The sequence below is a fragment of the Thermobia domestica genome, chromosome 14, assembly GCF_964235325.1.
Source record: "Thermobia domestica chromosome 14, izTheDome1.hap1.1, whole genome shotgun sequence".
NCBI classification, from domain to species: domain Eukaryota; kingdom Metazoa; phylum Arthropoda; class Insecta; order Zygentoma; family Lepismatidae; genus Thermobia; species Thermobia domestica.
The window spans coordinates 45,206,405-45,228,869 of record NC_137467.1 but is presented as its reverse complement, the minus strand read 5'-3'; the positions used below and the strand labels follow the sequence as shown (position 1 = coordinate 45,228,869).

At 34.5% G+C, this 22,465-nt stretch overlaps 1 protein-coding gene across 1 annotated transcript in view; it reads left to right on the top strand.

The window, feature by feature from the left end:
- The first annotated feature begins 243 nt into the window (after positions 1-243).
- Positions 244-22,465, top strand: part of LOC145669665 (putative cytochrome P450 301a1, mitochondrial) — a 57,157-nt gene continuing 34,935 nt past the window's right edge. Inside the window, exons 1-2 of the mRNA XM_081737923.1 lie at positions 244-615; positions 17,251-17,482. Of these exons, the coding sequence (XP_081594049.1) occupies positions 17,263-17,482 (220 nt within the window). The 5' untranslated portion in view covers positions 244-615; positions 17,251-17,262. The remainder of the gene's footprint in view (positions 616-17,250; positions 17,483-22,465) is intronic.

Genomic DNA, 22,465 nt, shown 5'->3' with positions numbered 1-22,465 from the left:
ATTTCAAAATAAGTAGGAAAGTGAATTTAAAATATCATATGAATTTGCGGCCCTCGCCATATAGAAATTTCTATAATGCGGCCACTATAGTTTAAAGAGGTTGGCTATAACTGTGCTATGTGGTTACTCGTACAATTTCCATTTGTTCTATAAACAACTGCCATCTATTGGCCGTTTCTTGAACTAGCAGCACATTCACTGCCCTTACATGTTACTGCGCAGGTCCTGCTGTCACGAGTCAGTCGCGAGTGTAACGCCCACTTGCGAATGCGATCCTAACCTTGAAAGGCTGGCAGATAACATAGTATTAACATTGTGCTAACGATGTAATAAAGGTGTTAATACACGCTAGGCGCAATAAAGAAACACTACATATCATATAAGTAACTGTTAAGTACATGAATTTCTATTATCCGTAAAGTATGAGAACTAGTATTAAAACGAGTGTTTCGTGCTGCATTGTCAATTCGGAGTTCCATTAGTGATATAAAGTTATTTTTTAACTTAGTTGCGTCTGGGAGAATATTATGTGTTGTGAAGCATCATCTGTTGCCTTAAGAACTTCGTTGTAGAAGATAGTCGTAGTTTTTATGTCTAGGAGTACAGAATCTGAAGGTAAGGGTTTTCTTTTTAATCTTTCTTTTTGTTTCTATTTTTCGGTCTGTTGTACTGACTTTCATAATATCTTGGCTAACTGGTAGAGCGTTCCCCTCTGGTGCATGGGGTCCTTGGTTCGGTTCCAGCTTGCGCCAAGTGAACTATGTGGTAGGCAAACACCATCTGCGTGGGTTTTCTCGGGGTTCTCCCGTTTCCTCCCACTATTCATTCCACCATTTCATTCATTTCACATCACCACCGTCTCCTTTAGCCTAACCGGCATACCCGTGAAACGTAAAACTTAAAGATTTCCTTTTTGTTCTTATAAGATCTTGTTTAGTTTTACTTTCATTTATTAAGGATTTTGATTTACCAAAAGTTTTCTATTTATTTACCCAGTCTCTTCATCGTGTGTGTCGATTTCCGGCGGGAGCTAATCAGGATCGTATCTACGGGGCCTAGCGCGCCGGATCCCCCTAAATTTTTACTGGCCTCCCCTAAAATTTTCACTGCATTCTTGCAAATGAACTATAATACGGTGATGAACCATAATATGGTTGGTCCGTCTCCTTTAGCCTAACCGGCATAACCGTGGGAATTAGAGATTTCATTTCATTTCATTTTTTATAATATGTTTCGATCGAGCCCCTCTAATTCTACCGCTCCCCTCCCCTGCATTTTGGGGCTGGCAATAAGCCTGGAGCTTATGTGGTTTGGATCACATGTAAAGTTGTAGGTCCACGTCTCACATAGCCTTGCTGTTGAAGAGGATGCTAAAGTTAAAATCAAATCTTATTTCCATGTATGTCTGTTTGTCCAGGTGTCAAAAGTCTCAAGAACCGCTTGATGAATCAACATTTTAGAGTCAAAGGTTAGAAGTCAAGTTCCTTAAAACCTATAATTGTTGTTATTATAAAGAAAAAACGGTAATAGATAGCGAAATTCGGTTTCTTGCAATCGCTTAGCCGTCCGAGGAATACATCTCACAGGAATACATTCGTTCTTAACTTTGCACTAGAGCTCCCTCTGGCTAAGCGGTTAGCGTACGCGCCTTTGGCGTGGGAGACCCGGGTTCGATTCCCGGCGGGAGTTTATGAGGTTCGGATTCGACGTTAATCAGTAGGTCCACGTCTCATATAACCTCGCTGCTGAACGGGACGTTAAAATCAACTCAACTCATTAACTTTGTACTAAAAGTGCAAGTTATAGAAATCCACTACAATTTCCGGTTTCGATATTTCTTTTACAACTAGCAAAAATAAGAGGAAGTGAGAAACAATTTACTTTAATCGATTTAGCGTTCTAAAAGTTATAGAAATCCACTACAATTTCCGGTTTCGATATTTCTTTTACAACTAGCAAAAATAAGAGGAAGCGAGAAACAATTTACTTTAATCGATTTAGCGTTCTAAAAGTTATAGAAATCCACTACAATTTCCGGTTTCGATATTTCTTTTACAACTAGCAAAAATAAGAGGAAGTGAGAAACAATTTACTTTAATCGATTTAGCGTTCTAAAAGTTATAGAAATCCACTACAATTTCCGGTTTCGATATTTCTTTTACAACTAGCAAAAATAAGAGGAAGTGAGAAACAATTTACTTTAATCGATTTAGCGTTCTAAAAGTTATAGAAATCCACTACAATTTCCGGTTTCGATATTTCTTTTACAACTAGCAAAAATAAGAGGAAGTGAGAAACAATTTACTTTAATCGATTTAGCGTTCTAAAAGTTATAGAAATCCACTACAATTTCCGGTTTCGATATTTCTTTTACAACTAGCAAAAATAAGAGGAAGTGAGAAACAATTTACTTTAATCGATTTAGCGTTCTAAAAGTTATAGAAATCCACTACAATTTCCGGTTTCGATATTTCTTTTACAACTAGCAAAAATAAGAGGAAGTGAGAAACAATTTACTTTAATCGATTTAGCGTTCTAAAAGTTATAGAAATCCACTACAATTTCCGGTTTCGATATTTCTTTTACAACTAGCAAAAATAAGAGGAAGTGAGAAACAATTTACTTTAATCGATTTAGCGTTCTAAAAGTTATAGAAATCCACTACAATTTCCGGTTTCGATATTTCTTTTACAACTAGCAAAAATAAGAGGAAGTGAGAAACAATTTACTTTAATCGATTTAGCGTTCTAAAAGTTATAGAAATCCACTACAATTTCCGGTTTCGATATTTCTTTTACAACTAGCAAAAATAAGAGGAAGTGAGAAACAATTTACTTTAATCGATTTAGCGTTCTAAAAGTTATAGAAATCCACTACAATTTCCGGTTTCGATATTTCTTTTACAACTAGCAAAAATAAGAGGAAGTGAGAAACAATTTACTTTAATCGATTTAGCGTTCTAAAAGTTATAGAAATCCACTACAATTTCCGGTTTCGATATTTCTTTTACAACTAGCAAAAATAAGAGGAAGTGAGAAACAATTTACTTTAATCGATTTAGCGTTCTAAAAGTTATAGAAATCCACTACAATTTCCGGTTTCGATATTTCTTTTACAACTAGCAAAAATAAGAGGAAGTGAGAAACAATTTACTTTAATCGATTTAGCGTTCTAAAAGTTATAGAAATCCACTACAATTTCCGGTTTCGATATTTCTTTTACAACTAGCAAAAATAAGAGGAAGTGAGAAACAATTTACTTTAATCGATTTAGCGTTCTAAAAGTTATAGAAATCCACTACAATTTCCGGTTTCGATATTTCTTTTACAACTAGCAAAAATAAGAGGAAGTGAGAAACAATTTACTTTAATCGATTTAGCGTTCTAAAAGTTATAGAAATCCACTACAATTTCCGGTTTCGATATTTCTTTTACAACTAGCAAAAATAAGAGGAAGTGAGAAACAATTTACTTTAATCGATTTAGCGTTCTAAAAGTTATAGAAATCCACTACAATTTCCGGTTTCGATATTTCTTTTACAACTAGCAAAAATAAGAGGAAGTGAGAAACAATTTACTTTAATCGATTTAGCGTTCTAAAAGTTATAGAAATCCACTACAATTTCCGGTTTCGATATTTCTTTTACAACTAGCAAAAATAAGAGGAAGTGAGAAACAATTTACTTTAATCGATTTAGCGTTCTAAAAGTTATAGAAATCCACTACAATTTCCGGTTTCGATATTTCTTTTACAACTAGCAAAAATAAGAGGAAGTGAGAAACAATTTACTTTAATCGATTTAGCGTTCTAAATGTTATAGAAATCCACTACAATTTCCGGTTTCGATATTTCTTTTACAACTAGCAAAAATAAGAGGAAGTGAGAAACAATTTACTTTAATCGATTTAGCGTTCTAAAAGTTATAGAAATCCACTACAATTTCCGGTTTCGATATTTCTTTTACAACTAGCAAAAATAAGAGGAAGTGAGAAACAATTTACTTTAATCGATTTAGCGTTCTAAAAGTTATAGAAATCCACTACAATTTCCGGTTTCGATATTTCTTTTACAACTAGCAAAAATAAGAGGAAGTGAGAAACAATTTACTTTAATCGATTTAGCGTTCTAAAAGTTATAGAAATCCACTACAATTTCCGGTTTCGATATTTCTTTTACAACTAGCAAAAACAAGAGGAAGTGAGAAACAATTTACTTTAATCGATTTAGCGTTCTAAAAGTTATAGAAATCCACTACAATTTCCGGATTCGATATTTCTTTTACAACTAGCAAAAATAAGAGGAAGTGAGAAACAATTTACTTTAATCGATTTAGCGTTCTAAAAGTTATAGAAATCCACTACAATTTCCGGATTCGATATTTCTTTTACAACTAGCAAAAATAAGAGAAAGTGAGAAACAATTTACTTTAATCGATTTAGCGTTCTAAAAGTTATAGAAATCCACTACAATTTCCGGTTTCGATATTTCTTTTACAACTAGCAAAAATAAGAGGAAGTGAGAAACAATTTACTTTAATCGATTTAGCGTTCTAAAAGTTATAGAAATCCACTACAATTTCCGGTTTCGATATTTCTTTTACAACTAGCAAAAATAAGAGGAAGTGAGAAACAATTTACTTTAATCGATTTAGCGTTCTAAAAGTTATAGAAATCCACTACAATTTCCGGATTCGATATTTCTTTTACAACTAGCAAAAATAAGAGGAAGTGAGAAACAATTTACTTTAATCGATTTAGCGTTCTAAAAGTTATAGAAATCCACTACAATTTCCGGTTTCGATATTTCTTTTACAACTAGCAAAAATAAGAGGAAGTGAGAAACAATTTACTTTAATCGATTTAGCGTTCTAAAAGTTATAGAAATCCACTACAATTTCCGGTTTCGATATTTCTTTTACAACTAGCAAAAATAAGAGGAAGTGAGAAACAATTTACTTTAATCGATTTAGCGTTCTAAAAGTTATAGAAATCCACTACAATTTCCGGTTTCGATATTTCTTTTACAACTAGCAAAAATAAGAGGAAGTGAGAAACAATTTACTTTAATCGATTTAGCGTTCTAAAAGTTATAGAAATCCACTACAATTTCCGCTTTCGATATTTCTTTTACAACTAGCAAAAATAAGAGGAAGTGAGAAACAATTTACTTTAATCGATTTAGCGTTCTAAAAGTTATAGAAATCCACTACAATTTCCGGTTTCGATATTTCTTTTACAACTAGCAAAAATAAGAGGAAGTGAGAAACAATTTACTTTAATCGATTTAGCGTTCTAAAAGTTATAGAAATCCACTACAATTTCCGGTTTCGATATTTCTTTTACAACTAGCAAAAATAAGAGGAAGTGAGAAACAATTTACTTTAATCGATTTAGCGTTCTAAAAGTTATAGAAATCCACTACAATTTCCGGTTTCGATATTTCTTTTACAACTAGCAAAAATAAGAGGAAGTGAGAAACTATTTACTTTAATCGATTTAGCGTTCTAAAAGTTATAGAAATCCACTACAATTTCCGGTTTCGATATTTCTTTTACAACTAGCAAAAATAAGAGGAAGTGAGAAACAATTTACTTTAATCGATTTAGCGTTCTAAAAGTTATAGAAATCCACTACAATTTCCGGTTTCGATATTTCTTTTACAACTAGCAAAAATAAGAGGAAGTGAGAAACAATTTACTTTAATCGATTTAGCGTTCTAAAAGTTATAGAAATCCACTACAATTTCCGGTTTCGATATTTCTTTTACAACTAGCAAAAATAAGAGGAAGTGAGAAACAATTTACTTTAATCGATTTAGCGTTCTAAAAGTTATAGAAATCCACTACAATTTCCGGTTTCGATATTTCTTTTACAACTAGCAAAAATAAGAGGAAGTGAGAAACAATTTACTTTAATCGATTTAGCGTTCTAAAAGTTATAGAAATCCACTACAATTTCCGGTTTCGATATTTCTTTTACAACTAGCAAAAATAAGAGGAAGTGAGAAACAATTTACTTTAATCGATTTAGCGTTCTAAAAGTTATAGAAATCCACTACAATTTCCGGTTTCGATATTTCTTTTACAACTAGCAAAAATAAGAGGAAGTGAGAAACAATTTACTTTAATCGATTTAGCGTTCTAAAAGTTATAGAAATCCACTACAATTTCCGGTTTCGATATTTCTTTTACAACTAGCAAAAATAAGAGGAAGTGAGAAACAATTTACTTTAATCGATTTAGCGTTCTAAAAGTTATAGAAATCCACTACAATTTCCGGTTTCGATATTTCTTTTACAACTAGCAAAAATAAGAGGAAGTGAGAAACAATTTACTTTAATCGATTTAGCGTTCTAAAAGTTATAGAAATCCACTACAATTTCCGGTTTCGATATTTCTTTTACAACTAGCAAAAATAAGAGGAAGTGAGAAACAATTTACTTTAATCGATTTAGCGTTCTAAAAGTTATAGAAATCCACTACAATTTCCGGTTTCGATATTTCTTTTACAACTAGCAAAAATAAGAGGAAGTGAGAAACAATTTACTTTAATCGATTTAGCGTTCTAAAAGTTATAGAAATCCACTACAATTTCCGGTTTCGATATTTCTTTTACAACTAGCAAAAATAAGAGGAAGTGAGAAACAATTCACTTTAATCGATTTAGCGTTCTAAAAGTTATAGAAATCCACTACAATTTCCGGTTTCGATATTTCTTTTACAACTAGCAAAAATAAGAGGAAGTGAGAAACAATTTACTTTAATCGATTTAGCGTTCTAAAAGTTATAGAAATCCACTACAATTTCCGGTTTCGATATTTCTTTTACAACTAGCAAAAATAAGAGGAAGTGAGAAACAATTTACTTTAATCGATTTAGCGTTCTAAAATTTATAGAAATCCACTACAATTTCCGGTTTCGATATTTCTTTTACAACTAGCAAAAATAAGAGGAAGTGAGAAACAATTTACTTTAATCGATTTAGCGTTCTAAAAGTTATAGAAATCCACTACAATTTCCGGTTTCGATATTTCTTTTACAACTAGCAAAAATAAGAGGAAGTGAGAAACAATTTACTTTAATCGATTTAGCGTTCTAAAAGTTATAGAAATCCACTACAATTTCCGGTTTCGATATTTCTTTTACAACTAGCAAAAATAAGAGGAAGTGAGAAACAATTTACTTTAATCGATTTAGCGTTCTAAAAGTTATAGAAATCCACTACAATTTCCGGTTTCGATATTTCTTTTACAACTAGCAAAAATAAGAGGAAGTGAGAAACAATTTACTTTAATCGATTTAGCGTTCTAAAAGTTATAGAAATCCACCACAATTTCCGGTTTCGATATTTCTTTTACAACTAGCAAAAATAAGAGGAAGTGAGAAACAATTTACTTTAATCGATTTAGCGTTCTAAAAGTTATAGAAATCCACTACAATTTCCGGTTTCGATATTTCTTTTACAACTAGCAAAAATAAGAGGAAGTGAGAAACAATTTACTTTAATCGATTTAGCGTTCTAAAAGTTATAGAAATCCACTACAATTTCCGGTTTCGATATTTCTTTTACAACTAGCAAAAATAAGAGGAAGTGAGAAACAATTTACTTTAATCGATTTAGCGTTCTAAAAGTTATAGAAATCCACTACAATTTCCGGTTTCGATATTTCTTTTACAACTAGCAAAAATAAGAGGAAGTGAGAAACAATTTACTTTAATCGATTTAGCGTTCTAAAAGTTATAGAAATCCACTACAATTTCCGGTTTCGATATTTCTTTTACAACTAGCAAAAATAAGAGGAAGTGAGAAACAATTTACTTTAATCGATTTAGCGTTCTAAAAGTTATAGAAATCCACTACAATTTCCGGTTTCGATATTTCTTTTACAACTAGCAAAAATAAGAGGAAGTGAGAAACAATTTACTTTAATCGATTTAGCGTTCTAAAAGTTATAGAAATCCACTACAATTTCCGGTTTCGATATTTCTTTTACAACTAGCAAAAATAAGAGGAAGTGAGAAACAATTTACTTTAATCGATTTAGCGTTCTAAAAGTTATAGAAATCCACTACAATTTCCGGTTTCGATATTTCTTTTACAACTAGCAAAAATAAGAGGAAGTGAGAAACAATTTACTTTAATCGATTTAGCGTTCTAAAAGTTATAGAAATCCACTACAATTTCCGGTTTCGATATTTCTTTTACAACTAGCAAAAATAAGAGGAAGTGAGAAACAATTTACTTTAATCGATTTAGCGTTCTAAAAGTTATAGAAATCCACTACAATTTCCGGTTTCGATATTTCTTTTACAACTAGCAAAAATAAGAGGAAGTGAGAAACAATTTACTTTAATCGATTTAGCGTTCTAAAAGTTATAGAAATCCACTACAATTTCCGGTTTCGATATTTCTTTTACAACTAGCAAAAATAAGAGGAAGTGAGAAACAATTCACTTTAATCGATTTAGCGTTCTAAAAGTTATAGAAATCCACTACAATTTCCGGTTTCGATATTTCTTTTACAACTAGCAAAATAAGAGGAAGTGAGAAACAATTTACTTTAATCGATTTAGCGTTCTAAAAGTTATAGAAATCCACTACAATTTCCGGTTTCGATATTTCTTTTACAACTAGCAAAAATAAGAGGAAGTGAGAAACAATTTACTTTAATCGATTTAGCGTTCTAAAAGTTATAGAAATCCACTACAATTTCCGGTTTCGATATTTCTTTTACAACTAGCAAAAATAAGAGGAAGTGAGAAACAATTTACTTTAATCGATTTAGCGTTCTAAAAGTTATAGAAATCCACTACAATTTCCGGTTTCGATATTTCTTTTACAACTAGCAAAAATAAGAGGAAGTGAGAAACAATTTACTTTAATCGATTTAGCGTTCTAAAAGTTATAGAAATCCACTACAATTTCCGGTTTCGATATTTCTTTTACAACTAGCAAAAATAAGAGGAAGTGAGAAACAATTTACTTTAATCGATTTAGCGTTCTAAAAGTTATAGAAATCCACTACAATTTCCGGTTTCGATATTTCTTTTACAACTAGCAAAAATAAGAGGAAGTGAGAAACAATTTACTTTAATCGATTTAGCGTTCTAAAAGTTATAGAAATCCACTACAATTTCCGGTTTCGATATTTCTTTTACAACTAGCAAAAATAAGAGGAAGTGAGAAACAATTTACTTTAATTGATTTAGCGTTCTAAAATTATACTCTCTCTCTTAGCCCTCTATTCAAATTGGAAACGGCAGAGATGCAGGGAGACACCTTGTATTGTCATTGAGGTTTCTTCCGCATAAAATATCGTGTTTTTTTTTGTTTTTTTGTTTTTTTTTTTTTTTTGTTTTGTTTTTTTGCGATTTTCTTCCTCAAGGATGACCATTTTTCCCTGTAGTGTTTTGTACAATTATTAAAAAGTGTCTATGATTCTACTCTACAACATTCATTACTCACGATTCCTTGGTTCACTTCGTGGCTGACTACATTCATTAGTTTTCGAACTAACATTTCGTTAGTGGTCAGTAAGTTTAAGTTATGCAGCTCATATATCACAATAGTCGTGTTGGTTGCATAACCACCATGTTTAGTTCTGAAATTTATACATCTTGCCATGTTTGTTGTACGGGTTTCCTAAATTCAAATTGACACGCAAGGAAAAAAAAGTATTGTTAAGCGAAATCTTTCAGTGTTGTGTCACATAATTATTCCCTTTAGGCTAAGGGAGTCAGATGAATAAGGCAAGCGAATGATAATGGAAGAATTGGTGGAATGAGAAAGTGGGAGGCAACAGGAGTACCACGAGAAAACCCACTGACACGATGTTGTACACTACAAACTTACTTACCCGGGGATCGAACCCCATGCACCAGAGGTAAGCGTTCTAACACTGACCCGCCGTGACTCCCTGAAAATACTATAAATCAAGAACCAAATATAAACTCATACTTGATTTGGTATAGAATTCCGCTTACATCTCGTTTTCGTTCGGGAAGCACACTATTGTGAGCTTCGGCTTTTACAACGGCTTAAGGGCTGAGCCTGCAGTTTAAACCTCCGTAGTTCGGCTTCTAATTAACCTAGAGAGATTAATTAGGTATCTATCTCCTTAGGAAGGATAAAACGTTCCAACGGTGTGGATTTCATCCATACTTGGTGTTCCGCAGCGGAAAAATAGGGGAAATTTGGATGCTTTTAGTTCCACCTCACTTTCAGCATTTGGTTAGGAGCTACAAGAATACAAATTGGTATCAATAAAGATAAATTAACATACTAACTAGTGATACCCTGTGTATGACCATTGGGCTTGCGAGGGGTGAATGGAGGGGTATTGAATTCACCATTTTTTTAGTGTATAATTTCTTATAAAATAAAATCATACTACTTGAAAATTGTGGGACACTGGCAAAACTATCATTTGCCATACACCGAATAATTATACATTCGGAACAATTGTACGAAGAATGAAAGGCAAAGATACAATAGCAAGGGAGAAAAATATTCGGAACATCATACAAACAAGAATCATCCTGTATATATTTTTCGATGAACTGTCGTCTACCCTGACATTGACAATCCTAGCGACGCCTCAAACTGTCGCACAGACAGGAACGATATCTCGTTGAAAAGCTTGTGGGACTCAGATTTCAACAAGGTAACTTTTGTGCCTCCCTTGTCCAACCCTAAAAGAATACAAAAGTCAAAAGTCGCGGGAAAAAACTTTTTCGAAGTTTGTGGGGCTTGTTAACTCTATTAATTGTCGTACTCAAGAAAAAAATTCTGATATATACGCCAGACATTGGTAACTATTGTACAAAAAATGAAGAGCGTAAGTCCAATAACAACTTAGCAAAAATTCGAAACATCGTACCTTCGTGAATCGTCGTGGGTATTTTCCGATGGACTGTCGTCTACCCTGGCGATGTCAGACCTAGCGCCTCTAACTCTCACAGAAACATGAATAATATTTCTTTGAAAAGTTTATGGGGCACAGATTCCAACAATCTAACTTTTGTATCTCCCGTGTCCAACCCCGTAAAAGAAGAAGAAAAATGTCAAAAAGTCGGGAAAAATACACTTTTTTTTAAGTTTGTGGAACTATGGCAACACTGTTATTTGACGTACGCAAGAAAAAAAGTTCTTACATATATGTCAAACATTGGAAACTATTTTACAAAAAAAGGAAAGGTGTAAGTGCAATAATAATGGAGCAAAAAATAAAGAACATCGTATCTTGGTGAATCATCCTGTATATTTTCCGTCTACCTCGACGTTCGCAGCCGTAGCAACGTCTGTAATTGCTGCAGGGACATGAACCATACCTTGCTGAAAAGTTTATGGAACATAGATTCTAGTAATGTAACCTGTTGGCCTTCTGTGTTCAACCCGTAATTAAAGAAAATATTTAAAAAATTGGAAAAGAATACTTTTTTTTTTAAAGTTTGTGGGACTATTTGAACACTGCTATTGCGCCCACGCCCTCCATTTCTTATACAATGATCAATAATATCTGACTTATGTGTGGGCAAGAGCGCCGTACCTGGGGGGCAAAACTCATGTGGGCCCCCTCATTGTATTTGTAAATTTATAATATATCGCATAATTTCAATGTAATTTGTCTTAAAATCCTCATATATGCTTTCTGCATCTGAATGCCCCCCCCCCAAATTTACAGAAAAATCGGCGCCCTTGTTTGTGAAAACTTTTTTTGTGAGTACAACGAATAATAGTGTTGCCGTACTCCTATAAACTTTGAAAACTTTTTTTTTTAATTTTTATTTTCTTCTATTACAAGTTAGGCACGGTGGCCACAAAAGTTATCTCGTTGGCAGTTGTGTCTCTTGAGCTTTCCAATAAGGTATGGCTCATGTCTATGTCACAATTAGAGGCGTCGCTAGGTCTGGCAACGACAGGCTAGACAACAAACAGTCCCTCGAAAAATATACAGGATGATTCACGTAGGTACAATGTTCCGAATTTTTTTCTCCATTGCTATTCGCTTAGGCCCTTCATTTTCTTACATAATTGAACCCAATATCTGGCGTATACGTCAAAATATCTTTTTTCTGCGTACGACAAGTAACAGTGTTGCCAGCCTCTGATAATTTCCAAAAACAAAATATTCTATTTATTTTTTTTAAATTATTCTTCTTCTACGGATTTGGTACGGGTTGGAATGTGTGTTTTATAACCTTTACAACAAGGTATCGCCCATGTCCCTGTGACAATTAGAAGGGGTGCTAGCAGGGTTTGAAAAAATCCTGGCATTTTTGAATAAAAAAACAACCCATATGGATTTTTTCTGGTGTTTTCGGGTTTAATTGTTTTTTTTTTTTTAATATTTCAATGTCTTTGGGGTAAAAGTGTTAAAATGTGGTTTATATTTCAAGATTAGCATTGTCACAACTTACAACAATTTTCTATTCACTGCTGTTTTAAAATAAATGGCCACTATTTTGAAATTTTACATTGGATAGCCGAGAAAATCTGTATAGCAAATTTAGAATGTCTCGGGCTTCTGCCCCCAATATTTCAACTTAAAAATTCGAAAATTGCACCCTGTAACGTTAATACCCGACATTTTGAAAAATTGCCGCCATTTTGAAATTTTACGTTGGATTCCTCCAAAATATCTCGTTCATGCTTGTACCCTGAAAATTTAACCGTAAAAGACCAAAAGTTGTACCCTATAGTGTGTGTGTGTGGTACAGGTAGACAAACGAACAAATGTAGATGTGACGTTCGCCAAATAAGAATACCAAATATATTAATTTAAAGATATAATTTATGTTTTATAAAATAAATGTTTCAAAATATCTTATATGAAATGAATATTTTCCAGTGTAACATAAATGGTTTTATTTTTGAAGTTCACTTCCGATGCTTTGTGTGTTCAATTGCGGGAATTTCCCGAGTACTTCTTTCACGACGTGTTGTTCCCGAAAATGCTGCTTTCTTTACTGTACATCAAAATTTCCACTAGTACGTAAGTTTGGATTCAGCACTTGAAATAGTAAGCGTTACGTAGTCTTCGGAACTCCGAGCATTAAGCTTCTTAAATTTGACAAGAATTTTTACCTTATTGCTGGTGTTGATTCTACAGACTGTTTATTTGAAGAGTAGCAACAAACGACTGAACTTAACTATTGTTGTTGGAAAACCAAATTTTACTGAAGGAAACTTCTGTTATCATCAAAGATAAGAAATAATACTAGTAGTTTCACTAATGTATTTAAATATTTACTGCTATGGCCTTAAATCCGTCGAAAGTATGAAGGATAATGTCGCCGAGATTTCGAGCACACTATTCACAGAAAGTATTTTCTAAAATATAAAATTGCATGTTTTACTTATTGCATGTTTCACTTTTAATTATCTCAAGCTGTTTTTTTTTTTTTTTTTTTTTACTTCATTCAGTGCATTCAGAATTTTATAATGGTCTTATGTTGAATTTTGTATATCTTAACGCGAAAGCATCTAATTTGCCCATAGGAAGTCCAAAATCTGATAAAAATCACTTGCAATGTGGTCACCTTAGTGACCAATGTTGTACCAATAATATACTAACAAAAAACTCAAAAACTCAGGTGGGTTTTAAAGTGGGCCCTTTCAGGTTGGGTCCACTTGGGCAAACCCTGCGGTGCTAGGGCTACCAACCTAAAGGTCTACGATTTTCTTGAAATCCCTGTAGGTTCTGAAAAGGTTTTAAAGCTATGAGCAAGTACTTTGAGTATGATGTTAGTTTAACGGTAGTAGAAGTATATTTACATTTCTTTTTTTGCATCCATATTTGAAATGGAAAAAATGAAATGAAATCTTTGAGTTTTACGTCCCACGGTTATGCCGGTTAGGCTAAAGGAGACGGTGATAATGAGAAATGAGTGAAATGAAGAAAGTGGGAGGAAACGGGAGAACCCCGAGGGAAACCACGCACACTGTGTTTGTCCACCACAAAGTTCACTTGGCGGGGGCTGGGATCGAACCCGGGACCCCAAGCACCAGAGGTGAACGCTCTACCACTGAGCCACCGCGGCCCCATATTTGAAATGGAGAACTTCAAAGGATCCAGAAAGGTACGTATCTGATCCTTAACAGTTATGAAAAAGAGAATGACTGCAAAAACACCCATCTTAAATCACGAGGGATCCAATGTTGTCTTACCCTGCACCTACTCAAAAAACGTTGGAGTATGTAACTTGTTTTTAATACCCATAAAAAAAAGAAAAGAGTGAGCTACCCCTCTATAGGATCAAAAACGCTCATCTTAGACGACAAATATCGCCAAAACCACGAAATTTTCCACTTTTGAAAATTCTTTTGTCCATCTAAGTAAACGAACTAAGATGCCCAGTAACACTCATCATAAGGGTGCGAAACTGGTCGTTAATAGCCATGAAAGAGTGAGCTAACCCTACATAGAAATTTGCAAATTTTTGCAACTTTTTCCATCCAGGATAATAAGTTACGACCCCAAAAAGTTCATATTTAGGACCCGTAGACTCTTTCAAAATTAGGGCCGCGGTGCCTCAGTGGTAGAGCGTTCACCTCTGGTGCTTGGGGTCCCGAGTTCAAACCCTGCTCCCGCCAAGTGAACTTTGTGGTGGACAAACACCGTGTGTGGGGGTTTTCTCGGGGTTCACCCGTTTCCTCCCACTTTCGTCATTCCACCATTTTCATTCATCTCTCATCATCACCGTCTCCTTTAGCCTAACCGGCATAACCGTGAGACGTAAAACTCAAAGATTTCATTTCATTTTTTTCTTTCAAAATTAGGAAGTAACATGCCTTTGTGATGTCATAACATAGGATTAAGGTCATTACCTTGTGATGTCACCAGGGTCAATGGCGTAAGTAGCATGTCGGAATAATGATCTAGATCACGTAGACGGCCAAATCGGATATAAAGGGTCCATTACTACTATTTACAATAAATACGAAGAATATTATTATTGTAGTGCTCGTCTGTCAATATACTGCTGCGTTAGTATGTTTCAATCTTCTTGATAATGAGATAAGATAAATTATCAATAACAGCGTTGTGAAAAACTGTACCAAAATCAACATGTGGCAGTTACACGTAATTGTGGGTACAGGCGTGTGCATTTGTATTCCGGAAATGTCGTTCGTAGGCCGAGGGAAAAATTTGTTACCAAACTAGATCGTGAATCGATTAGTTTGCGAAGGGCACAAGGATGGGCACAAATCGAGCATAAGGATGGACACAAATCGAGTCAAAGGTAATTTTCTCGAGTCGAGTCAAGTTTAATAAATGGCTCGTTTGTTCAACTCGTTTTAACTAGTTTTGAAATCATGGCCTGATTAGACTATAAAGCGAAAGCCATGAGAAATGTAAGCAGTAATATGGAATACTTTTAGTGTTGCTCACGAGAGGGGACATTGCTCGCATGTCGTCTCGTCTCGATAACAAGACAGCTTCAAATGCCGTAAACATCAATGTCTCTACAAATGTCGTGAACATCAATCATAAATTTATACTGTAGTTCTTACCATCAAGGCTGAGACCTACACTGTCGAATTTTTAAGCCCAAGCTGAAACCCAACCAGGGTAGTGATGGCAACTGTCTCGGCTCAGTTTAACTGAAAGAAACACCTCTAGACGGCTCGGTTGAGGTGAGCCATCAGCTCGGTTCGGCTTGGTTGGGGTTAGGAATCGGCTAGAGCCGACTCGGTTGGGATGAACCAACGGCTTAGTTCGGCTCACCCGGGTCGACAACCGTAAATCCGGTCTTAGCAGTCTTGAACACGTTTTGGCGGCGCCGTATAACTTTTAACAATTTTTGGCTCGAACCCGAATACTTCATTCTCTGGAACTCAAACCCGGAACCTCGTGAAACATGGCCCTACCTCCTAGGCTTCACGACCACCGAGGTCGGGAGTCAAACTTTTAGTATTCAGATACAAACCGCCTATCTTTCATGTTTATACACGTTATAATAATAATAATAATAATAATAATAATAATAATAATAATAATAATAATAATAATAATAATAATAATAATAATAATAATAATAATAAAGTAGTAGTGGTATTGATAATTAATTTTTCTATGTATGATACTTGAAGAGAGTACTTGAAACTACACACAATTTTGCTCGATTGCCAAATTCGAGTCGAGTTAGAGGAAATTTTTCGAGCCGAGTTCTCGAGTCGAGCTCAAAGTTGTCTGTTTCGAGTCGAGTCGCTCAAACTCGCTCATGCCCATCCCTATTGCGAAGAGTGTAGTTCGTGAAACGATGGTCCACTATATTTTGAAGCAGCAGGTTTGTATGGTGGAGCGGTCTAATGATGTCACATGATTTGAATATCCTGAGTTCGAATCCTTCTCAAGGTATGGTTGTTAAGAACTGTGTTTTTAATATTCCTTTCATTATGTGATTTTTCGTCATCACATTTAGACTAGAGGGCATCAACGTAGTATGTAAAACTCATAACGAAAGAACATGAACCTGTCAACGGGACTTCCTAATCAAACCTAGTCCATTCGATGAACATAACGAAGATATGTTCATGCACAAAAAATTAGGTGCCATGACAACGGAGTAAGTCCCTGATAGACGGAATAGATATGAGGGAAAAGCTTGTATACCAATACACGATTTTCCCTCATATCTGTTCCGTCTATCAATGCAAAACTTGGTATACACATTTTCTATCCCCTATACTATATTTTGAGATACATTTCCCCTATACATTTGGATTGTGTTCTTTTCCCCGAGGACACTCCAGAGGGGTTCAAAGTTGATGGGAGGGATTTCTGGAGGGAATTTTCCCGACATTCTTCCAGTTTTCCCTGTTCAAGTACGTTAGGGGCTCAAATACATATCACCTCTGGAAAGTTTACTTCATGCTGAAGAGAATAAACCATGAAAGATGACTTTCCAATAAACAGTGTTGATGCAATAGCTTTTTCACTGCGAGTCCACAATTTTCTTTATACTAACAGGGTTAATAGGCCCCAGGGACTTACTCCGTTGTCCATGACACCTAATTTTTTTGGGCATGAACATATCTTTGTTATGTTTATCGAATGGGTTAGGTTTGATTAGGAAGTCCCGTTGACAAGTTTATGTCCTTTCCTTGTCAGAATAAAATTATTGAAGTTTTTAAAAATAAGACACATAATTCAATGTATTTAGAGGTGTAATATTGTCAATTGGACATTTTGAAATATTTATGTCGATTGCCAGTGCTATAACCACAGGATTGTCTCTAATTACAGAAGGAATGCAACATGAATACAAATTGCCTTTGTCGATTAGTAACAAACATGAGCAAATTAGACTTTATATCACATTGCAACTTGTCAATGATAGTGAGATATGCGACGACTGTCTCTACGGCCTCCAAGACGTCACAAGATGAGTTACTAAGTGCTAAACCTTATAAGGATATACCTGGTCCCAGAAGTCTACCCGTTGTTGGAACTCTTCTTAGTATGTTACCACTTACATGTGAGTATATTTTTCACGTTGTTATTTATTTGCTATAAGAAAGTGGTATGCTCAGTATGATAGCAATTAATAGAAGAATTGAAAATTTTCTGTCAACTTCATCTTTACTACATAAAATCTACAGTTCTTCTCAAAGCAACTACATAGAAGTAACATTAGTGAAAATTTCTTATAACAGTTTGTTTTGAAAGTTATGTTTCCAGGGTTAATAGCTATCCGCCTTATGCAGAGTCGTTTTGACAAATGATTAGTGTCATGCTAAACACCCGACTTCTGCAGTAAGCATATGTAAATCGAACGCTTTAGTATGGCACTAATCACACGTCAGAAGGACTCTACATATGGCCCTATATGTCTATGGAACTTGTAATACAGGTAAGAGCACACGATAAAAATTAAATTATGGAATTATTAGATCTAGAAAGTTAGATATTGACAATTAATACTCTGTAGACAGTTATAAGTACTTAACTATAATTTTGTAAGCGTAGCGTGGTCTTGGACCCGATTTCCGGCAGGTTCTTCCCAATTTTCGGCGTCCACCCAGCGTCGTGAGCCAAATTGGAAGTCAAGTGAATAAAAGATGTGAGAACCACTAGAGGTAGAAAACTCGTGATACGCCTGTTAAGAGACTGGGCGACGCAGATCTCTGATCGCTAGGCTGGACTTAGTTCAGTCGGTCGCTAACAGATGGCGTTGGAAGCGGACTAGACTCATAAGGGCTGTCATGTCACTGCTTAGTCAGTCAGCTAAGCGTACAATGATAACTAATTTGCTCGTGGGCGCTTGATCATAAGCACCATGTAATTTACAGGAGCTAAAGAATAACACCTACGTCTTGATGTTGAGGTTCTTTGTGATGATTAGTTTATAGTTACTAACAATGGACATCACCCAATTGTCCGACTCGGATTTCAATGATTTTTTTTTCTAGTACAGGACATGTATTTATTATTTGTTATGACAGAAATTTTTGCCATGGTGCATGTTTTGTATTTTTCTATAATTTTTAAGAGTTGTGATGTGGTTATTAGAGATTACTGCAGAAGTCACTTACTACCCTTTGTAAACGGAGTGTTAATGAAAAAACAACCACGTAGATACTTTAAGGCATAGGGTAGGTATGATCTTGACGGCAGCCATCTTAAAATCCGCCATTTTGAATTAAGATCAAGTTTTGGAAAGGAAATAGGCTAATATAATAAATAATTTCGAGCTAGAATTTAATCAGGAAGACAATGGTGAAGCTAGTTTTAAGATATGCCCATTTGGGGAAAAGTTACAGGCATATTAATTGTTTATACTTACTATGTGCGTAAGTCCCTTACCTCCGCTTCTAACTCGCGTATTAATGATAATAAGTGGATAAGAGCTTCGGTATTATGCCTAGAGGGAAGTGATATGGTAAGGGTATCCTTGATTACAGCCATCTTGAAATCCGCCATTTTGAATTAAAGTGAAGTTTTGAAAAATGAAAACGATAGCATGTGGCACCTCATTTTAATAGTGAATTTTCTCAAAAAGCCAATACTATGCTTATTTTTGATCTGTAGTTAACTAGTATGAATTTAGGACTGCTTCTACCAAACGTTCATTATTCGATCTTTCAAATTGGCAACACTCCTAATTTTCACCGCATGTTTTAAGATTCCAACTGCACTTTGCAATTGCTGCCATGGCTCATGGTTTCTAAATTTATTACATCTTTTAAGAGTTGTGATTTGTCAGTTCGTGATAGTGTTGGGATAAGCATCCAGCAATCTTTCTTAATTTTGAAGACTTGCAATGTAATTATTTTATTTTAAACCAAAATATATGAGGAACCTATGGACCTATGTGACGTAAAGAAATACAAATGAAATTAAAACAAATTGGTGTTATACGAACACAAAATTATCAAGAAATGTAGCCTACAGGTTGCGCAAACGACAAACAAAAAAATATTTTTAATAAATACAACTTTAAAGGAACAGCAGCAATGATGGAAAATATCAAAGATGCATAATATGACTGTTTGCAACACACTATTTGTACCAAGAACATAGTATGAAAACAGGTAACTTGTTTATAAGTAGGTGTAACTTAATCGAGTTCCCGATGAATACTGATTATAAATCTTACAAGCATGAACTATCGACAACTATCACTAGAAAACGAATGATTTTTTGTCTGACTAGCTAAAAAAATCCCATAGAAAATAAACAAATACACAATAAAGAAATAAATATAAAACAAAACAAAAGACCATTGATTTATACAATAATCATATTTCGTTTTCCTTTTTCAAGTGAATTTTCATTTGATTTCTCGTCTCATCTACTATCCATTACAAGCTACGTCTTCGGTATTACCTGAATGCAAGGTTGGAGTTCTTTTGTTGTGCGATGATTCATGTCAGTAAACGAGTTTCTGAAGGGCAGGTATAGGAAGTAAATAATTACGTGGCATAGGAAATAAATAATTACATGACAAGTCTTCAAACTTCAGAAATATTTCTGGATGCTTATCCCAACACTATCATGAACTGAAAAATTGAAACTCTTTAAAAAAATGTAATAAATTTAGAAAACATGAGCTATGGCAACAATTGCAAAGTGCCAGTTAGAATTTTAAAACATGCGGTGAAAATTAGGAGTGTTGCCAATTTGAAAGATCGAATAATGGACGTTTGGTAGAAGCAGTCCTAAATTCATACTAGTTAACTACAGAACAAAAATAAGCATAGTATTGGCTTTTTGAGAAAATTTACTATTAAAATGAGGTGCCACATGCTATCGTTTTCATTTTTCAAAACTTCACTTTAATTCAAAATGGCGGATTTCAAGATGGTTGCAGTCAAGGATACCCTTACCGTATCACTTCCCTCTAGACATAATATGTATTACGGAAGCTTTTATCCACTTATTATCATTAATACGCGGGTTAGAAGCGGAGGTAAGGGACTTACGCACATAGTAAGTATAAACAATTAATATGCCTGTAACTTTTCCTCAAATGGGCGTATCTTAAAACTAACTTCACCATTGTCTTCCTGATTAAATTCTAGTCCGAAATTGTGTATCGCATTACCCTTATCCTATTTCAAAAACTTGATCTTAATTCGAAATGGCGGATTTCAAGGTGGCTGCCGTCAAGGTCATACCTACCATACGACTTCCCCTTATGCCTTATATGTATCTACATGGTTGTTTTTTTATTAACACTCCGTTTACAAAGGGTAGTAAGTGACTTTGCAGTAATCCTTAATAACTACATCACAACTCTTAAAAATTATAGAAAAATAGAAAACATGCACCATGGCAAAAATTTCTGTCATAACAAATAATACATACATGTCCTTTATCAGCAAAAAAAAAAACATCATTGAAATCAGAGCCGGACAATTGGGTGATATCCCTTGTAAGGTGCAGTAAAAATGAGGCATATTAATGCTGATGAAGTAGAATGTATACAGTGAAGTCCCAGTAATCCGAACAGGTCCGGGAGAAAAAAATTATTTTTTGGCGTAAATACTTAGTTTTAGGAAATTAATAACTAAAAGGATGAAAATGTGTGCATGTTTTCGTAGAAAACGAAGTGAACTTTCGTTAATTACAGTTTTTTTCTTTAATACTTGTATTTAGGCCTTAAGCCACATTACGACAATTATAAAAAGTTTGAAATAGAACAAAGGTTTTTTTCAACATTTTTAACATTATTCCAGTAGTCAGAAAACATGTTTTGGAATACTATACGCTATGTATTACAACACAATAGACCACTTCACCTGCTCCAAACCGCGATTTCACTGTTATTCCGGCTAATACGACAGGGTTCGATCCCTGTTATTTCGGATTAGCGAGACTCCACTTTATAATAATGCTGTTGACTGGCGAATGAAAATTTGAAAATAAGGGAACTCATGTGTACTCTTAAATAAGTTTATATAGTAGCATACATTTATATATATATATATATATATATATATATATATATATATATATATATATATATATATATACGTATTACATTATATATTAAAAATCTATTCATAGGGGTTGCTCTGATTCAGTTGTAGAATGTTCATCTTTAGAACGAGAAGTCCCTACTTTGATCCACGGCCACACGAGTTTGTAGTGAGCTCCTCCGTGGCTAAGCGGTTAGCGTGCGCGCCTTTGGCGTGGGTGACCCGGGTTCGATTCCCGGCGGGAGCTCATGTGGTTCGGATTCCACGTTAATCAGTAGGTCCACGTCTCATATAGCCTCGCTGCTGAAAGGGACGCTAAACTAAAATCAACTCAATTCAACTCAACGAGTTTGTAGTGAATAATATAATATTCATGACTTTTTTTCGATAATCTCATTTCCTCTAGTATTCCATAATCCATTATTTCATAATGATTCGCCTCCTTTTTGTCTCCAGGGCATAAGGATGTGGCGTAAAACTAAAAATATTATATATTATTTGTTCCACGAACTGGCAAATTACAGTGTCAACATCTTTCACTCCTACTCAGAAAAAGTAGGCAGAAATAATTATTTTCTATACTTTTACAAATCTAAAACATTACTTAACTCTACTTGATTATACGATATTATATTAAAGTTTATAGAATTAAATTTTACGGTTTAATTAGCTATTTCTACTAAGAAATTAAAAGTGGGTATGGAGAAGAATGGATATGATTAGTTGGACCGAACAGAAAGTGAGTGAGAGAGTATTAGAAATATTAGGCGAGAAAAGAACAATTTTAGATATTATTGGGAAGAGGAAGAGAAACTGGTTGGGACATTGGAACATGAAGGAGGATCATGGGAGACGTACTAAAGAGTATGGTGGCAGGAAAGAGAGGGAATGAGCGAAGGAAGCTACAATCAATGGACGATATCAAAGCGAAATTCGTACGTGAAGACGAAGGCGTTAGCGATACACTGTGGAGCATAATTTCTCACTTGCGGAAAGTGGCCTGTCAATAATGGCAGAATACCTATGATGATCATGAT